This window comes from Peromyscus maniculatus, chromosome X (assembly GCF_049852395.1).
Source record: "Peromyscus maniculatus bairdii isolate BWxNUB_F1_BW_parent chromosome X, HU_Pman_BW_mat_3.1, whole genome shotgun sequence".
In the NCBI taxonomy this organism is placed as follows: domain Eukaryota; kingdom Metazoa; phylum Chordata; class Mammalia; order Rodentia; family Cricetidae; genus Peromyscus; species Peromyscus maniculatus.
The window spans coordinates 53977563-53992481 of record NC_134875.1 but is presented as its reverse complement, the minus strand read 5'-3'; the positions used below and the strand labels follow the sequence as shown (position 1 = coordinate 53992481).

Below are 14919 nucleotides of genomic sequence, written 5' to 3'. Positions count from 1 at the left end.
AAGGGATTGAGATAACAAGTTTTTAAAATTATTTAACTGCTTTGTGTATTTGTATATATGTAGGTGTAATCCATATTTATGAATAGATGATTGAAAAATACTGTGATAACTCCAAAATTCCCCTGATAATAATACTATTATGAGAATTCATATGTGTTCTCTGTAACTAGATGATGTTTTCAGTCTACACATCTAGTTCCAGAAGTACAATTTGAGCACAAACTATAAACCAATGTGTCTGGCACTTTGAGGAAGAGAAGAAAGTGTGGAAGGCAATTTGCAAACTATACCCAAATGTCACCTGAGAATAACATCATCATTGCAATCATCTGTCAAAAGATTTAGTTCAATTACATTTTTAAAGACTCTCTAGTCAAGAGAGTACTACTTATATCAGAAATTGGTACTCCAAAGAAAGGAATAATAATGGATCCATTAGCCATTGTCCTATCATCTTCCTCCTTTACAATTCTGCACATGGCCTTTGGTGGCTGTGGTTGTGTGCCAACCCTAGGGAATCAATAAACACAAAGCTCTCTGGGGTAATATGAACTACAGGAGTAAGAACTATTGCATATTTATGACAATGGTAAGGAGAACAGACTATTTTTGGGGAAAGGTAATTTCTAAATAATTGAATAGCAGCAAAAGTGCCATCATAGTAGGTATTATGCATGCTCCTATACACTTTCTTCACACAACAGTTAGCTGGTTGTAAAATCACCAAGAGGAAAGTTATAATGCAATAAACCTAAGATTTCCATGGGAAAGCTCGAACTGCTTCTGACACTTTTATTATTTAAACAGATGTGTGGAACTGTATGTTTGGAACCCACTGGTCAGTTCTAAGACATTCCTTGATCAATGATGATATTTCAGGCTGAATGCTGCTGCAGATGAACACTGCTAGGAGATTGATTACACTGGCCTTTCTCTTTGACTGTTTGAATTGGCAGTTTGGCAGATTTTCTCTTCCAATGGGAAATCTGAATCACCCGTTGAACATGCTGCAAACTACTTGGCTTACTTTCTTTTCCCTTACCATTTAACACATATAGGTTGATCTTCACTGTCTTTCACTTGACTAAGTGTTATATTGCTCATGCATCTCTACAGAGGGGTTATACCTCCTTAATGCTCAGGAGAAAAAGTTTATTATCTTATGATTTGGTTTAGCATTGCAAGTCTAGAAAAATAATTTATTACTCATTAAAACGTCTTGCTATGATCATACAGACTCAAAGTCAAAAGCACTTTTCTGTAATTTTTTCTAATGTCATGATTTTAGCTAAGTCACAACTGTAGCCAGAAGGTTTCTCTGGTCCTGTTCAGCCCTGCATTTCTGCAGCAGCTTATAAAATAATCACTCAGAGGCTTAATGTTTTCAAACTATATGGCCTATGGCAGGCTTCTTGCTAGCTAGCTGTTTCACTTTAAATTAACCAATTTCTGTTAATCTATGTTTTGCTACATGGCCATGTCATTACTGGTCTGCTGCCATCTTGCTTCTCCTTTGGTGGAGAAAGAAAGAAAGCTGGCATCTCCCCACTCTCCACCTTTCTCTTTCCTGTCTCACTCCTTGGATTTTCTGCCTGTCTCTAAGCCAAGGCAGCTTATTTATTAACCAATGGGAACAACATATATTCACAGCATACAGAAAGACATCCCCCAGCACTTCCCCTTTTCTATCTAATCAAAGAGGAAGATTTTAGCTTTAATGTAGTAAAATTATATATAGCAAACAGTTATCAAGCAAGAATTACAGTTACAATATCTAGTCTATTTGTATTTGGCAAATTAAAAAAAACATTTTATTATCTATCCTATATTTGTGAGTCTAAAGTTTCATATTTAATTTATCTTTTACCATAACCAAGGGAAATTATAACTGTCCAGTCTTCAACTACATCAAAGACCCCAGAAGGATATATTACCTAAGTAAATAGGAAGAACATTGTAAGCAGCTTCTAAAAATCTAGAATGACAGAGACATTGAAGCTGACTGCTTTTGCGTACCGCAGTAGAAGCCCAAGTGGGTTTCAAGGCAGCTACCTAGTTTGATATCAGTCCAAGATGGGGATCCTGAGAGCATCACAATCCATGAGGAGAAAAGAAGCTAAAGAGATTCTAGCCCACGTTTTGGGGAGACTCTGGCTGCGGGCAGCTTGGTCCTGAGCTGGGGCCTGCAAGGCCATGGGCAAGTGGCTTTTTCGTGAATTTGTGCCACAAATCTTGGGTTACCAGATGAACATGAATTGTTAAATGGTCTTATTAATAAAAAATCCAGAGCCAGATATTGGGATAAAAGCTAAAAGATCATAGAGGTAGAGCAGCAAGCCACTAGTTCTTACCCCTATGAAATCCTCTACCAAAAGAAAGTGAGCTCCTCTCTCCAGCCTACCTTATCACACAATTGTTGTTTTCTTCAAAAGTAAAATCATGAAAATAATTCCCCAATGAATTTTTGAAAGATCACAGGCCTGCTGAATTCATGGCACCAAATGTTATATTTTAAAAATGGCGTGCAGTAGTCACAGTGGGTGGAAGCTGTGGAGAGAGACACATCATGCTGAGTGCATGTCAAGAGTTTTATTGGTGGGAAGGGAGAGAAAGGAGCTAAGGAGAGAAGGAGAAGAAGAGAAATGGAGATGGGAAAGTGGGGGAGAGAGGAGGTTCACATGTGACCTTGTGGGAATAGAGAGAGAGAAAGGGGGTGGGGCCCTTTTATGAAGGGAGGTAGCACATGTGTAGAGAGACCACATAGCAATGAGTGAATGATGCTGTCAGGACCCTGAGCAGGACAAGGTACCACCTGCATACTGGCCAGGTCCCCAAGAGGCAGGTCTGAATGCCAACAATAATACTATATAACAGATTAGTATTACATGTCTGAAATACACAAATGTTCAATAAATTATAAGTATAAACTTCAGCTTACCAAAAGCTCTTGATACAGGGCTGTCAAATATATGTAATAAGTATATATGTCCAGTTGTTCTAATCCTCATTGATCTTAAATAAGAGGTGAAAGGAAAGTGAATGTATGAAATTGTAACCAGAAGTGGAGCTTTCTGTCCCATATGCCCAATTATACCTGGTGGTTGCTTCCTAAATTATCACTCAGAGGCTTATAAATTAATTATAAATGCTTTGGCCGATGGCTCAGGCTTATTACTAACTAGCTCTTACATTTAAATTAACCCATATTTCTTCTCTGTGCTTTGCCATGTAGTTTGTGGTTTGTTACCTCATTTTCTACATGTCTTGCTTCCTTAGTGGCTGGCTGGCATCTCTCTTGACTCCACCCTTCTTTATCTCCATCTTCTTCATTTTGAAGATAACACCTAACCTTATTCTGTCTCACCATTGGGCAAACAGCTTTATTATCAGCCAATGAGAACAACACATATCCACAGCATACAGGATCCCACAGGATGAAATAATTATGGGATTAACTTATTCTATTCCAGTGATGATTTAAGTACTTAAAGTCATATATTAAATATTTTCTTTCACCAAGAATAGAGAAAGATTAATTATAAAAGGTAGAAATATTTCTAGGCTGTTTAAACATATAGAGATAGTCTATATATTTTGGGAATTTAAGAACATGACCATTTGGTGAATGGATTCTTAAAGATCCTTCTTAATAATCATGTGGTTCACTAATTATATCAAAATAATTAAACAGTCCTTTCTGGGAAAGTTAATGTAACTTTCAGATAGCTTTCAGAATGAAACAGTGAAGATACAATTATAGTTATAATAGCTTGGGAGTGGGATAGTATGGGTAAATCCTAAAAATTTAAGCAGCATGATTAAATTGGTAAAGCAAAAAATAAAACTGAGCACCGCAGGAGTAGTTAAATAGGACATGAGGTAATTGTTTTTTGTGAAAGTCACTAGGGGTTACAAAAATTTTAAATAGGAAGGTAAGGCAGAGGAGCTAGAGTAGGCATAAGATCCAGGGAAGGTTTGAAATTCTAAAGATAATATCTTCTTCTGAGCTGGAAATGTTGTTGCCATGATCTATGCAGAATGAAGTATATATCGAACACTTAAATGTCTTTTCCGAATGTTTATTTGGATTCTTCAAAAGGGGAACACTTACAACAAGGGTTAAGTGGCTGCATGGGAGTGGAGCATCAGGGGAAGGCATACAATTGAAGCACACACCAAGGACTGAGTTGCCACTTCTTAATGGAGTACACCAAAGAGTAAGAACTGGACTTACAACTCTTATAAGTAGTTAAGAAGGAAGGGAGCGGGAGGAGGGATGAAAGTGAGATCTGTGGTTGGTATGTAAAATGAATAAAAAATTAAATAAAAAGAGCTACTCATTATACATTACTAATAGAGCATTTACATTTTACCTCCTATGCTGGTCATGCTGTGTTTATATCAGAAAACCCAATGGCAGAAAAAATCTAGCAAAACTTATGCAGAGTAATATTGGAGTGGGGCAAGAGGGTATTTATAGGGCACTAGCAGTGTTCATGGAAATAGGAAATATGATATATAGATCATATGTGGAGAATCACATTTTAGATAAAAGATGTTTTATTTTAAACAAATAAATAATGTCTTTAAAGGTTCTATTTATTTGAAATCTTGAACACTTAACATCCTATCTACATAGGACTTGTGTTACACTTGTTAAAGTTTTATTAACCACCAGTTATGTGTCAAGCTCTCTCTTAAGGGCTGAAGATACAATAGATGATGACTAAGTGGCTTCTTTTTTGAAGGCTGCATTATAATGGGCAAGAAGTAGACAAAGACAAGAAAATGAGTAAATGTAACTGAATCATTAAATGTTTCAACTTATTAGATTACAAACATGAATGATTATTACTTCCCCATTAGGTGCCACTTGCTATGCTTTATACTACATATCTTTACCCTCTGGGAGATGAAAATATTGATAAATATGTCAGTCTAATTCTGTAACATTTCAAGATGTTGGATAAGCTTTTCACTCTGGGGCCTTTGTCTGTATTAGCTCCAAACCACTATATGATAGCAATATAATCCCATTTATCACCACCAGAGTGAACGTATGATTCTAGAATTTAGGAATTTGTGGAGGTGTATGGCATTTCCTTCCTCTTCTGGGTAACCCTTGTCCCTTCTTTGATTTTGTCTTGAAAAGGGAGTGTCTGGGAAAGAGTAATGGGGAAAAAGAGGCATTTGTTACTGTATCTCTTCCCTTTTATTGGCCATAATTGCTTTTCTGGCTGTCTTTAGGCAGACAGTTGCTGTGATAGCTTCGTGATGAGAGGCTTCTCCAAATATCTCTCCTGGGCATTGGAATGCCAGACTGTGAGCCGGTACCATCCTATCACTTCCTTTCCTGTCCTCTGGCTTTTGGCAAGAGTAGTCTATTTATTGACTCCAACTTGGACATTTAGATACAAATTTTGTCTTCTCTGTGTTGGGAGTAGGCAAGAAGTAGTTTAGTCCCCTTGTCATCTGGCAGTTTCTAGCATACTGTATCTCCCAGGGTTCTTTATCCCTGTAGCAGGGTTGCAGAAGTCTGGAGTATATAATAATAAGGATGGGGTGATCTCTTGTCCTCATGCAAAGCTTATCAACTCCTCCTTATCAGGTCTCTGTAACACGAATCTTAAAAGGTCTTATTAATAGAAAACCTGGAGCCAGATATTGGGGTGAAAGCTAAAAGATCAGAGAAACAGAACAAGCCAGCCATGTTCTTACCTCTACGAAATCCTCAGCCTCAAGAGAGTGAGTTTCTGTTTCCTCATGCCTTACATACCTTTTTCTGCCCAGATATCACTTCCTGGGATTAAAGCCATGTGTGCTTCCCAGTACTGGGAATAAAGGTGTGTGCCACCACTGCCTGGCTCTGTTTCCAGTGTGGCCCTGAACTCACAGAGATCCAGATGGATTTCTGCCTCCCGATTGATAGGATTAAGGATGTGTGTCACCACTGTCTGGCCTCTATGTCTAATCTAGTGACTGGCTCTGTCCTCTCACCCTCAAGACAAGCTTTATTAGGGTACACAATATATCACCACAGGTCTTTTTCTTTATTGGTGAGTCAAGAGCATTATAATAAGGAGGTAGCTATGTTGGTTTGCTGAGCTAGTGTCCACACTTTGGATATTTTCTGAATTTTCTATATCAAATGGATTTTTTAATGAATTCAGGAAATATAGAATTTCACCCAGTACTTGATATCAATCTGATACTTTCATAATCTGATAATTTTGGTTCCTTAAGTACAGATCAATTATAAAAAAAATCTCTAAACAATATTCTGCATCATTAAATGTTACCCAATCTTCATATCTTCTCACCCATGGTTTTTCCATTCTTTATCCTGATGATCACTGTGCTTTCACCTTTCCAACCTTCTTTACCATCATCTATCTTGGGTTGATGATAAACCCTGTGTGACACACTGCCTCTCATCTTCTGATGCTTCAAAATCAACTGAAAAGTTTTAGCTCACTTGGGGCAGAACCATAAAATGGTTTATTTTTTTCAAAATACCTCTTGATGGTGCTGGAGAGAACTCTGTTTCTCTGTTAAGGACAGTACTCCCTTCCAAGTTCACCTCTTTGTTTATTTGTTTGTTTTCATTTATAAACCCTTTCATTCCAAATGCTTAAGAATTTGTGCTATTCATTTTTGAATGTGTGTGTCACCACTGTGTAAAATATCATCCTGCCATATAGATAAACAAAAGAGCTGTATGTTCTGATGATTCTAATGAAGAAGGTGAACAGTCATAGAGGGCATGGCACTCTGAAGCCTGAAGTATGAAGAACTCTAGTGAGACCCATTCTTGGGAAGGGGACATAAAGAAAAAAAAGGAGAAAAAAGTGTAAGCAAGAAAATCAGAGTTAAAATTGGTTAGGCTGGTGAAGTCTGTGAGTCTGATACCTGTAGGATATTTGGAAATTATCTTCATGAAGATGAGGGAGAAGTTGCTTGGGATGAAGGTAAATACAAATGACATGAAAAATAAATGGTATTAAATAACCCATAGACAAATGAGATGATCCTAGTAATTGCATCAGAACCATAAAAAAAGAATAATGCTATGAAGTAAGACCAAAGAAATAATCAAGGAGCCTATTTTCATGTCCTTGAAAGCCAAAAGGACAGAATTCAGTTTTCACTTTGCATCTAGTTGAAGTCATTGAAAAGTTTTACACTGGGAACTGTAACATGATTTAACTCTGTGCTTTCAAATGTTCTTCCATTTCCATAAGAATAAAGCCTGATGTCAGTAGATTATCACTTTTGCACTGGGTCTTTGAAAAATAGATTAGAAATTTGGGTATCTCTTATCTGAAATGCTTGGAACCAATATTTTTTCATATTAAGGACTTTTAGATTTTAGAATCCCTTTATAGATTTTACCAGTTGAATGGTATTCCAGAAGATTTTGGATTAGGACATCAATTTATAGATGTGGTTTCATTGAAGCAAACTTGTGTGTATGTGGTTCCAACTTCATTTTCTTTTGTTTTGTGTTATAGCTGCCAAAGAACGTGAACAATGAAGCTGCCACTTCTTCTGGCCCTGGTGGTCTGTTCTGCAGTCAGTACAAATTTGAAGATGGTATCAAAAAGAAATTCTGGTAAGTTGCTGTCAACTACCTGCTACAAGGTCAAAATGTGTGGGTTTTTATTTTATTTTATTTTATTTTGTGAACATTCATAGGACACCTGTGTCTTTAACTAGGAATGTCTTTAGATCGAAGTGCTTGCATTCTAGCTCTCCTGGAAAGCAGCCAAAATAAAAATGAAGTTTGTTGCCTACCACTGAGAAAATGTTGGGAAACCAGTGGAATTTTGTTAAAATTCAATGACCAGTGTTCTCTCAGCGGACAACAAAATATGAAAGGGCTATTTAGAGTTGGTTACATTTGCTGGGAAGTAACCAACTGGGAGCAAACATTTATAAATCAGAAGAGAAGAAATCTTAAAAAAAAATGCCTGTCCTTTGCCTCCTAATTGAATGTATAGCAATATACTTTAAAGCAACGCTTTTGAAAAATATCAGTGAGCTTTAGCTTTCCATATCTGTACAGAATCCCTAATAGGAAGACGTTTAAAACATTCAGTTTCAAATTATAGTAGTTAATTTCCTGAAGAGAAATTTTCTGGAGTAGAAGCACCTATTCCTAGAACATGGCTGCCTGGCAGCCAATCATGATTATACTAAGAGATTATCTGTCTTCAGTAGATATTTCAATCAAAACATAATCATTGTTTAATAACACACGGAGATGTGTCTTTCAGTTTTGATTACACATCCTAGTTATAATTACAAAGCATGAAGGAGGGTTTAACAGTTGATTTTCTGAATATAATCATTCCACTAAGGCATTGAACAATGCATTATTATATCAAAACAAAAGACTAAGTCAGAGTTTCGCACTGACTTCTAATTCCATTCTTTCCATTAAATTCATGCACTTTACTATCACTGTCTAAAATCACAGCAATGAAATGCACGCTAAGTTTTCAAAACAGTATTTCCTGAGTTGGGCTCAAGGTTTAGTCTTTATTTTCTGAGGTTAAAATTTACTTGATAATTACAAGAACTAATCGAGTTCTTCTGTTAATAGCATATTAATAAGTTTTCAAAAATATTGGATAGAGGTATAAAGTAAAAGAACAATACTGAAGTCTGAATAATTCTGGAATGGTAATGATATGGTACCACACTGATGTGTCTTCCTCTTATAGATTTGTGTTTTTAAGTCACATTAGAATAATTAGGATCTCTTTTATGCTGTATTTGTGTGTAAGGTTTTATCTATCATCTGTCTAACTTGGCACATCATTTATGGCTGCCTTTCCTTCCTTCACTTTTCAAGTCACATTTTCACTTTCAATCTTGGTTCAGATTGATTGTTGCTGAAATAAAACACTTGGAGAGATTACTTACTAGCAAATGTAACCTGTTGGACCAAATCCTATTTTCCTCAGTCATTTATGTCATAATGTCACACATCTTTCAGGCATAGTACAGCCTGAAAGAGGGAAAATGAGTTAAATGTTTTAAAAGCCATCTACATTGTGATAGCTTAATTCAAGTAAAACCCACAATAAAAGCAAAACAGACAAAATAAGGTGTTAATGTTTTGGTTTCTTTATTCATGAATAGACAGACTATTTGGCTTATATACATAGAGAAGGTTATTGATATACAGGTGACATTCCCAGATCAACTTAATGTTTTGCTTCTTTGTTTTCACTTGTTCAGTGTGAGGTTATTTGTGGTTTCCTGGGAATCTTAGCTTTCTTTACTCAGTGAGGTCAAGTGCAATTGTCTTTATTAAAGAAACATTATACAGGAAGTTATTTACTTAAGGTGAGGCACTTGGGTTTTTTAGTGCTCTCAATCTCTTGTTCCCCTATCATGTTGCTGCTTCCTTTGGCACAGTGACAATGATGGTACCAGAGAAAAACTTCCTGTAGGTCTGGACAGAGGGAGTGTTTTAAATGTGCAGTGTGTTAATTCCTTTTCCATCTTCCTGTTTCTGTTAATGGTGCATAGAGAGCAGACGGGAGAGTCTGATAGGTGAATGTTGGCTTGTGTTTGTCTGTACAGTTTTTGTTTATATATTTATTGTTTAATTTCATAATAAGTAAAATTGGGTGTAAAATAGATAAGGAATACTAAGTGGTCCACAGGTGATAAAAATGGGGAGCACCTCTCACTCTTCCCTTCTGTTCAGTTTTGCCCATCAAAATCTTCCATTGTGTCAGTACACATCTGTTATTGTTATTATTATTATTATTATATGTAGGAAATATATGTATTTTCACTCTAATTTTAATAGCTGAATTTGAGTTGCTTTATCTTTGAAGAATGCTTCATAAATATTTAGCACTCAGCTTTGCTTCATGTAGTTTATGATGTCCTTTGCTTTTGTTAATTAAAGTGATCCAGGTTCAAGCATACATGGTTTCTCTTTGTAGAGTTGCCAAGGAAACCCAGCTTCTATTTTCTTCTCATTTGCCTTCTCTGTAGTTGAAAACAGTAGAATGGTAATGTCCCCTATTCACTGGTATTTGTGACTGTTTAGCTCCTGATGTGAAGCTCTAATTATTTCTGTGTAGTTCATTCTAGACATGGATCCCTCTCACTGACAACCTTACAGTTCTTGTGCCATGGGTATCTCTTATGCACCATACAGAAGACCAAGGATAAAACTTTCTACTTCTGTCATTGCCAAATGGGGAACAGTGACTTAACAGTTGAAAGTTCTTTTTTTAATATTTTGTTTTGCAGTGCTGGTGATTGAATCCAAGGCCTCATGCACATTTAGCAAGCACTCTATGAGTGAACTAGTTGTAAAAAGAAAAGTCTACTCCCAGAACATACAGGAGCAAATTTCATTGTTTTGGATGATTCTAGGAAAAAACAACAACAACAGCCCAGACTGTGTTTCTGTGTCATATTGCACATGCCCAACTTGTACAGAAAAAAGCAGGACTAGAGCTGGTTGACTAAATATATGTTTGTTACCTTCTCCACACTATATTTGTGATATCAGTCTACATTGTTTTCTAAATCTAGGATATTGATAAGGTCATTTGGAATGTATATTCTATTAAAATCAGTTTGCTTTACTTAAAGCTTTATGGCAAGACATTGGCAAATATCTTGACAACAGTGAATGGCAAAAATGCCCATTTCCTTTTCCAGTAGAGGACATATGAACCCAAAACGAAGTTTTAGTAGTATACATTGGAGAAATTATTTTCCCTCAAAAATAGGTCACTCAAAATCATCTTCGCTGGTTTTTAGAGCTTGATAGGTGACGTTTTCAGAGTATGCGTGGATGTTATCATTTGGGATGTGAGGCTTTCCCCTTACATTGTCTTGGATTTTTGATGCTGCCCTTGTTGCTGTTTCTTTTGCTGCTGTACAAAACTGCAAGCTGTGCTGTGCAGTTGCTGGTATTCATTTCTTTCAGCATGGATGTCCAGATCAGAGGACAAAACATCAGTGTTACAGGACTGTGTGTTTAAGTTTGTACCCAAACTGGGTCATCATGCAGTCAGTTCATCCATAGGATGACCATAGTAATCAACTTTTCTGTGATCTGCAATTGGGAATAAAATTGTAAAGCTACCAAAATTGTAGTTTCTAGCAGTGAGGAGGATATGAAGACCTACTGGCACACATCAGGTACTTACAGATACATTTTTGGATGGACATATATGGAATCATTTAACTCTATGTAATAAGGAAATTACTATATTTGAGATTTATGAAATTTTCTGGTTGTTGATGACTAGATAGCTGTTTGTTTTTATTAGAAATGTGTAACCTTTAAGATTCCAATTAGGTAAGTAAAAGCAAACAATAAAGGCAGAAATAGAGGTTAAAGGAACTAACATAAGCTAGAGACTTTCTCAAATCCCTTCCAAGTGTAAACTGTAGAAGGAAATTTCTCTGGTCCTGCCTTGCCCAGCAGTTTGGATGAATCTCTCTTACCCTCTGTCCCACAGCCACTTATAAAATAATAACTCAGAGGCTTAATATTAATTACAAACTGTATGGTCTATGGCTCAAGCTTCTTGCTAGCCAGCTCTTTCATCTTAAATTAACCCATTTCTATAAATCTATATGTTGCCATGTAGCCATGGCATTACTGGTCTGCTGACATCTTGTTGCTACTTCAGCAGTGTGTCTCTCCTGACTCCATCCTTCTTCATCTTATCTTCAGTTTAAATGTACCACATAACCTTATCCTGCCCTGCCATAGGCCAATGCAGCTTTATTTATTATCCAATGGGAGCCACACACATATTCATAGCTGTTGTTCAAATTCTAATAGGTCTTTTTAATTAAAAAAAAAACCTGGAGCTAGATATTGGCGTAAATGCTGAAAGATCAGAGAGACAAAGGAACAAGCCATTGCCATGTCTTAACTCTAAAAATCCTCAGTCTGAAATGGCTTTCTAGCGGAAAGGCCTCTAGCCTAAAAGGACACTTCTGCCAAAAAGTCTTTAGTTCCTGTCTCCTCATGCCTTATATACCTTTCTCTGCCTAACCATGTCATTTCCTGTCTCAACCTTCCTAGTGCTGGGATTAAAGGCATGTGACTCCAAGTACTGAGATTAAAGGTGTGCACCACCATTGTCTGGCTCTGTTTCTCTCCTAGACTGAGTTAATCTCATGTAGTCCGGGGTGGCTTTGAACTCAAAGAGATCCAGATGGATCTCTGCCTCCTGAGTCCTAGGATTAAAGGTGTGTGTCACCAGTGCCTGACCTCTATGTCTAATCTAGTGGCTTATTCTGTTCTCTAATCTTCAGGCAATGATTAATAGGGCACACAATATATCACCACACACAGCATATAGAAAGACATCCCACAGCAGTAAACAAAGTAACCTTTCCTGTGAATCATATGGTTATGTAATTCTGAATAACATCAAGTATCTTTTCTTTAATTTTTTTGAAAAAAAATGTTTTGTTTCAAACATGCAGGCTAGAAGTAAAGCTAGTTTAAGAGTATTTATGCCATGTCACTTAACTGTAGAATATTAGAAGACTAGGTAGAATATCAACAATATGCTATTCAATTTTCATTTTATAAACTTATTGTAATAGAAGAAAAATTCTACCCAACCATCTGTGCTTTAATTTAAAGAGACTTTTAATACTTGGTTGAGTACTTTTATTTCTTTAATTCAGGTGAGTTCTCTTCTAGTAATTATATCTTTGAGGGAAAGAAATGTTGTGGGGAAATGATTGGCTAGGTCACTGGAAACATTGCAGGACAAAGTTTGGAGTGATAGACAAAGTTTAGAGAAAGTTGAGAGTAGACAGAAGATTAGCCATATTGGTCAGAACTTGTGGCCTGGATCACACTCAGTGAAGTGCTTACTGGAGAAGATTAAAGAGAAATAATTTTAGAGTTCTTATTAATTGGGTTTTATATGGCCACAGGCTTAGTATATTAAAATTAAAATTTCTCACTGAGTATGCAGCATTCTACTAGCCCTAGTGTGTGGGAGGAAGGAAAATGAATAAAAGCTCACTCAGTCAAAATATTTAATCTTATGGAGATAAATGTATTGTTAATAAAATTATAGTAACCTAATGGAATAATATATAGTTATCAAGATGATAATGATATTTAGAACATATCCATACACTAAATGTTACTATAAATAATAGTAAATTACAATGCAGAATATAATGGTATTTAAAATGTGTGCTTATGCTGACTAAAATTGAAATAGTATTTCTGATATATTTTCACATATATAGACAAATGGAGTTTTTTTTCCTATAAAGACACTTTAATTGTAAATCAAAAACAGCATATCTTAGAACTAGAGCAATGGCTCATAGGACCGGAGTTCAATTCTCAGTACCCACATGGTAGCTCACAGCCATTGGTAACTACTCATATCCTGGGGAATCTAGTGCCCTCTTTTGCCCTTGGTCTCTAGTATGCACATAGTACATAAACATACATGCAGACAAAACAACCATATTAACTGAAAAGTAAAATGTAGAAAAAACAAACTAACAGATCCTGTTAATTGGAGGTAAGTACTCTTATTGAAATATGTCACATATGAAATTCCCGGAGAAAAATACAAGATAATCTGATTCAATGTTAAACTTGCATAGTGCAAGATTCTAAAGATTGGAGAGTCAAAGAAGGCTAAGTGGAAAGTCTACAGAAGATTAGGAACTTGAGAGCAAGTCTCTATACCCAAGTAGAACCAGAATGGACTGGAAGGAGGCAGGAGGACCATCATGGGAAAAGACATAATGATGTGCTTGGTGTATGTGCTTAGGAGAAGTATTGTACTCAGTTTCACATTGTGAGGACAAAATACTTGAGAAAACCACCTTAATGAAGGGTTTATTTTGATTTAATTTGGAGACATACCCTATCATAGTGGCGAAGTTATGGCATCAAGAGCTTGAGGTAGCTATTCACATTGCATTTGCTGTCAGGAAGCAGAGAGAGAATGCTGACACTCAGCTGGCTTTCTCCTTTATATTTACTCTAGGAACCAACCCATAGAACTGAGCGCATGCCTGCATTTAGGGTGCACCTTTCTATTTCATTTAACTCAGTCTAGAAAATGACACACAAACATGATCAGAGGGGTGTTTCAATGGTGAGGCTCAGACTCATCAAATTAACAATCAACATAAACTATCCCAAATGGTTGGGTACAGCAAGTTAAATGACAGGTGAACCTGGTCATAGAGTGGTACAGATTTTATTTTTCATGGAAGTAATGTTAAATGATGGCATTTGTAATAATTGATAGAGAAGACTGTACAGAATAGATAAATGGATAAGAAATAAATCTGAAATGATGCTCATGCAGGAAACAAGAATTTGACATGGAAGTTTGACTCCAGGAGGACAAGTGCAATTAGTGTTTTTTTTTTTTAATTTAACCAAGGTTTTATTTGGAAACATTACAAACCTACACAAACATTAAAATGGCCATACATTCTTCACACATATTCACTAGATGTTTGATGAGAGGGTTTTTTTTTTTTTTGGTTTTTTTTTTATTATTATTATTATTATTTTACAACACCATTCAGTTCAACATAATAGCCACAGAATCCCCTGTTCTCCCCCTCTCGCCCACCACTCCCCCCAGCCCACCCCCCATTCCCACCTCCTCCAGATCAAGGTCTCCCCCGAGGACCGGGGTTGACCTGGTAGACTCAGTCCAGGCAGGTCCATTCCCCCCTCCCAGACCGAGCCAAGTGTCCCTGCATAAGTCCCAGGATTCAAACAGCCAACTCATGCAACGAGCCCAGGACCTGGCACCAATGCACAGCTGCCTCCCAAACAGATCAAGCCAACTGACTGTCTCACCCGTTCAGGTGGCCTGATCCAGTTGGGGGCCCGAGAGGGTTTTTTTTTAAATTATG

The 14919-nt window shown here is 36.7% G+C and overlaps 1 protein-coding gene across 1 annotated transcript in view; it reads left to right on the top strand.

The window, feature by feature from the left end:
• The window catches only part of Il1rapl2 (interleukin 1 receptor accessory protein like 2), a 1196146-nt gene that overhangs the window by 73852 nt on the left and 1107375 nt on the right, over positions 1 to 14919 (top strand). The window contains exon 2 of the mRNA XM_042268818.2: positions 7512 to 7612. Within this exon, the coding sequence (XP_042124752.1) occupies positions 7531 to 7612 (82 nt within the window). The 5' untranslated portion in view covers positions 7512 to 7530. The remainder of the gene's footprint in view (positions 1 to 7511; positions 7613 to 14919) is intronic.